This window comes from Lactuca virosa, chromosome 1 (genome assembly GCF_052849685.1).
Source record: "Lactuca virosa cultivar CGN04683 chromosome 1, Lactuca_virosa_CGN04683_v6, whole genome shotgun sequence".
Taxonomy (NCBI): Eukaryota; Viridiplantae; Streptophyta; class Magnoliopsida; order Asterales; family Asteraceae; genus Lactuca; species Lactuca virosa.
In genome coordinates, this window is record NC_136426.1 from 138,202,973 (window position 1) to 138,209,060 (window position 6,088).

General features: G+C 36.5%; 1 protein-coding gene across 1 annotated transcript; it reads left to right on the forward strand.

Annotated features, from left to right (window-relative positions):
- Positions 1–4,846: 4,846 nt before the first annotated feature.
- On the forward strand, positions 4,847–5,413 carry LOC145121344 (uncharacterized). The gene has a single exon (XM_079057108.1). It carries the CDS (start codon positions 4,847–4,849, stop codon positions 5,411–5,413), a length of 567 nt encoding a protein of 188 aa, XP_078913234.1.
- The last annotated feature ends 675 nt before the right edge of the window (positions 5,414–6,088 follow it).

Below are 6,088 nucleotides of genomic sequence, written 5' to 3' on the forward strand. Positions count from 1 at the left end.
CATATTCTATGCCCATTCCAGTTAAAGTTGGCTTTGCATAGGAGTTCTGAAAGTTCTCAATTGGTTGCATAACAACTTGGAAGCAATGGCAGGCCCTGTACTGCCAGGTGGCAAGAAGTTAAGATTGCATAAGTTCAGTCCATATGAGTTTGGATTTGTCATTATCCTTGTCTTGTGACTATGGTTTTGACGATTCACATGGATAAGAACACATACACCATAAAATCTAAGGGTCATAAGGTTTCTCTCCGATTCATGAAAATGATGGTGAGGAAACACTTCCACCAAGTAGATTTGAAGCAGATGGCAAAAGGTCTAAACAATTGAGACTATGATTACGGCATCCCTTTTTATAGTTCTGAAATTGTTTAGACACACATGCATGCTATCTAAGGAAAGGTGTATGATTTTGATAAAGTTTTATCAAAGCATCTCGTATCAGAAATCTGAACTTTGGTAAGGAAGTCAATAAAGTATTGATTTCTAGAAGTCCAGCTGATTTCTGAGTACATGTCAAAGCTAGTGGGAGCATAAGTGTTATGCTAATAATCATCATGTTAGTGGGAGCATGATAATTATTGTTAGTGTTGCAAGTTAGCAATGTTAATTATAGAAAACAAAAGTTTCAATTCGTGAGGCTGCAGGGATTGAAAAAGCTGTTTTGCTATAATTAAGGGAGAGGATATACTTCATTTCAGTTCTAAAGGCTTAGATTGAGACCTTAATCATCTTTAGTCAAGAATATATATATGAATTTCATGTTGGATTGGTTTAAATTAAGGAAATTCTATATATTGCGTTCTCAAAATTCAATTATGATTACGGCATCCCTCTTCATAGTCAAATTTTGAAAACATGGCAAATAAAAATATTGTAGCAAAAGACTGGTCTAGAATCATGTCTTTATGTGAGACATCATGAATCGTGTACCATTTGCTTTGGGTACAGGATCGATTGCATGTGCTATAATATTTGTCATTTCTAAATTTTTCCAAATGCCCAGAGGCATTAAGAAGGGAAAAGGTCTAGAATTGGATATGACTAAAATGATTAAGCAATTGTCGAGGACAATCTGAGGTTTACCAAAGATTGGTTGCTCAGGGACAGTTGGAAGTATAGTGCTAATTTTGGAAGGACCATATTGACATATTCTGAAAAGAGGCATCTCTTATTCAGAAGTGATAGTCAAAATGAGAATATGGAGTTGTCTCCATAGGTGGAAGTTATCTGTGTAAGATTAGAAAACTTAATGCAAGAAGCATGTCCAAAGCAATGTACTTTGAATATGAGACTTAGTTTCCATGGAGTTGATCTCCATTGGAATACCTTATAATGACTGTTGACAAGTCTTTGTGATTTTGTACATATTCATTACAGGAGGGTCAGTGCATATAAGTTTAAAATCTAAACAGGTTTCGATAAATGATAGGAATTTGAAATTCTCACATTTTTTGATAAGGATTTGGGAGTGTGAAATTAGAATCATTGAAATTATGTTCAATTGGTTTATTTCACAAAGTAAGGATCATAGACAAACATAGAGTGCATACTTGGTGTATGGCAAAGCTATTGTTTAAGAAAAACATAGTGTACATGCTTGGAGCATGGGACAACTAGTGGTTTTAATTCAAGTATAAAGTTGATAAAACCGAAACAATGAATAATGAGTAATCAGTATGGTGATAAATAAAAGTGTTTATTTATATTCATAGGGTTTGATACCATATTTGATTCATTTATTCTTGTGTTTCACTTTGCATGTTTTGACTTCTAGAATAACTAACTCGCTCTTCCTGAATGATTAAGTTATTCAAACCATCCACAGTCGGTCATATGTTGGAAGTAGATATGAATCAAGACTGTCATGGGTTGGTTTGTAGAGGTCCAAGTTGGTGGACAAAGTGGTGCTACAACACTCATGAGTGCTCATAAGTTCTGAGTATTGTATTCAACCCGCGCTCATTTGAATCACTTCATGGATTTTATCACGAGTGATCATGAGACGATAATATCTTATATTCTTCAAACCTAGAGATATGAGTTGTTACTATGAGTTGGTTATACATTGATTGCACGAAAACGCATTTGGTAACTCGATGTTATAAAACGTGCCTTTGTGTATGATTCAACAAGTAGTAGAACAAGCCATATGAGTCGAAGTTTATCCATTCCTTTTACCTTCGGGATAAAAGCGATATCTGTGGGCCCCTCGATGATTTAAAGATGATACATGTGAGTGCTTGGCCAAGCCAGGACTGATTTGATTTGTTCAATCAGTCAGTCATCATGAATCGGAAATCGGGAAACAACAAATGGACAGAGAGAATGATTGATAATCCATGTCTCAGTCCATATGATATCTAGAATGGAGGAATATATGATCCCTTATCTAATGGACAAGTCATTGACAAAGGTCAGAGTTCATCGACAAGGTCAGAGTTCGACAGAAGCTTTTGAGAGCTACGATTGCTGATCGGTTCCTGAAGTCATACGCAATAATAGTTTTAGACTTATCCAAGTGGGAGACTGTTGGATTAATGTCTAAGTCCATAACTATAATTGGTAAGACTTGACCCGACCCGGCATGGTCCATTTGGGTTGCATGGCATCATGCATTTGGATAGACTATAATGAGAGAAATAACACTTAAGGTTGGTTAATATATTATAAGTTCTAATATATTAATAAGGTTATTTAATTAGTATTGATCAAGAATTAATTTGGAATTAATTAAGTGATCAAAAGGAGACTAATTAAATATATGGGTTGATTGTGTAAATCATTCATTCTTATATATGTGGGCTTGTGATCCAAGATTCCTTATGTTGGACTAAGTCCATGGGGTGACCCATGGATACTCCATGGAGGTTAAAATCCATGGAGCATAAGGAATGGGTAAAGTTATGAGTTACATGGTGTAACCCTAATAGCCACCATATAAAAGAATCTCATGGCTCAAGAAATCGTGCACTAATGTGTGAATATGAGGGCTAGACGATTTCAAGGAGTGTTCCATTTCTCTCAAGTCATTCCATGTGCATTTGGTGTTATGTGAACCATTTGAGGTGTCACACTTGGGGCACTAGGCACTCAAGCTTCATGGAGACAAGCTACATCAAACAAAGGTATGTATTCTATCCATTTGATTACCCAAGTATCAAGTATTGTATGCTAGATAGGGTAATACCTTGGAAAGTTCATAATTGCATGTATAATAGAGAAAAACATAGATCCAAGGTATTTAGGGTTGCATGTACACTTAGGAGTGTTAGAATGCGCAAAACCCATCACTTTCCTTATAGTTCATCCCTCCTAGTTTAATATTTATTTCTACTCTTTTGAGTCCATTGGGTGTGAACCAAGACAGGGATTCTAGTTTGGATCTTCATCATCCAAACAAGGTGGCACGCACAAGGAGTCAAGCTCAAAGATCATTAGCTGCTAAAGAGGTTAGTATTCTCTCTTGTATTTTCGGATTTCATAGGGTAGAAGTAATAGTATGAAGCCATAGATCCATAGGTTGCATGTACACTTAGGTAAATCGTTTTGTTGTTTTGATTCTTCCGCTACCTAGTTATAGAGTGTATTTGATGCATGTATTACCCAACAGTGGTATCAGAGCCATTGGTTCATGGTTACTTTCACCCTACATCTATGTTTTCTGAAAATGCTTGTTTGGAACTGAATGATGAAAGAACAATTGCAAAATTTCTAATGTGATAAAACCTAAATCGTAGCTCACGACGTGAACCAGTTGTTCACGACGTGAACTAAGCAGATTCGGAAATTTCGAATTTTTCCCTCTATTTTCAAATTTGAAGTTTTGATAAATATGGATAAATGTCAAATTTTTAAATTGTTTAAATCTGAAAATAGATAAATATTATTTAAATAAGTTTATTTGAATTTGAATATTTATTTGTTATTTAAATGGTGATTTTAAATATTTTAATATTATTTATAATAGAGTTTTATAAATTTGAATATTAACCCCTCATGTTTTATTAATTGTTTTATTGCATCCTTGTAATTAATTTGAATTAATAATAGACAACTAAATTTAAAGAGTTTTAAATTTGCCCCTTATATATGTAAGATTCATATCTATTCTATGTATAAGAGAATTACAATATGCATCCTTGCATATTTTAAATATTGACATTGTCAGTCTTACCTCGACTAGGCTCACCCGTTCTGATCTAGGGGTTTAAGGAGGTCTCTATGATTCCTAATGAGGTAGGTTTTTAATATGCTTCACGCTTACCACCCTCACCGCCCTATTGCATTTTAAGAATGGAGTTATCGAAAGGGTTTGATAGTGATAATGGTCAATCTAAAAGTATTCAAAATACAAGTATAAAACAAAATCCCGTTTTATTTAAATAAAAGTGAATCTTATGTTATCCATAAAAAATGCACATTCTCTTTATAACTTGTTGATGGAGCTCGTGTGGTTAACCGGCACGTCAATTTGAGAGTATAGGTAGAGAATGATGTGAGACTCGCGAATCTCAAGCGTAACTTGAGCCGGGGACCACGTAATTTTGTATGGGTGATTCACCATCTGTTCAATGATCCGCGGCATCCCCGTCATTGAATTTGAAATGAACATAATCCGAGATTAACATGTCATTGATAGTCAATGAATCTCAAAGATCTAGGAATTTCATAGTGATTGAAATTGACAAAGAGCTTTGTCTACCTAAATAACTTTGTGGTGTGTTTACGGCATCCCTTTACACATCATGAAGCCAAATATGGATCCTAGCCTTAATCTAATAATTTATTTAGGGTGATTATTAATTAAGGATTTATATCAAACTAATTGGGGTCTTATCTTTTGTAGATGTCGAACCAAGCCAACAACAACAACAACAATCTGCCTCCTCCTCCTCCTCCTCTAACTCAAAACTCGAGCTTCTCTCTGATCCCAGTTCTTAATAGGGAGAAACTCAAGGAGGATGGATCCAACTATCTTGATTGGATCAGAACCTTGAGGATCACGTTAAGATATGAGAACAAAGAGTATGTTCTCGACGAAGATGTCCCCGTGCTTGGAGAGAACCCTACCTCAGAAGAAGTTACTGCCTACAACAAGCATTACGATGAATCAACCAAAGTGGCTTGCCTTATGTTAGCAACCATGGCTTCTGGTCTCCAGAAGAACTTTGAAACATGGGGTGCTTTTGACATTAACCAGCAGCTCGAGGAAATGTTTCAAAAGCAAGCTAGGCAAGAACGATTCGAGATCGTTAAATCCCTCATGGCATGTAAACTACAAGAGGGAGCTTCTGTGTGTGCGCACGTCCAAAAGATGAATTCGTACATAGACAGACTTGGGAATCTAGGTGTCGAACTACCTAAGGAGTTATCCATTGACATGGTTTTGAACTCGCTTACCAGTTCATTATGAACTTCAATATGAACGGCCTCGACAAGACCTTGATGGAGTTGCATGGCATGCTCAAAACTGCTGAAGCGAGCATGAAGAAGCCCAACAACTCTAACCCTACTACTCCCGTACTGGCTATTGATCGTGGTTCTGCCAAAAGGAAAAGGGCACCTCAACCCAAAGGAAAAGGTAAGGGTAAGATCGGACAGTCTGATCCTGATCCCAAGAAAAGGGCCCAAGCTGAAATAGCTCCTTCTTCAGATCCAAGTGAGGCCATTTGTTTTTACTGTCAGGAAAAGGGACACTGGAAGCGTAGTTGCCCTAAATACCTCGAGGACCTTAAGAAGGGCAAAGTCAAGGTGGCTAGCACCTCAGGTATGTTCATGATAGAACTCCATAGCACATTTACTTCTAACTCTTGGATTCTTGATACAGGGTGTGGTACTCACATTTGCTCTGATATGCAGGGACTAAGACAAAGTAGGAAGTTGAAGCATGGTGAGCTCAACCTAATCATGGGGAACAGGCACAAGTCAGCTGTTACAAGGATTGGGAACTATGAGCTCATGCTTAGTGGTGGTGTTTATCTTAGTTTATTAAATTGTTGCTACTTGCTTGATATGGCACAAAACATTATTTCTTTTCATGCACTTTATAAGGATGGTTGTCGTTTTTCTTTTGATAATAATAATGGTG

What these genes read in the sequence shown, in the direction of transcription:
- LOC145121344 (XM_079057108.1), top strand. Translation starts at nt 4,847, where the DNA reads ATGTCGAACCAAGCCAACAACAACAACAACAATCTGCCTCCTCCTCCT.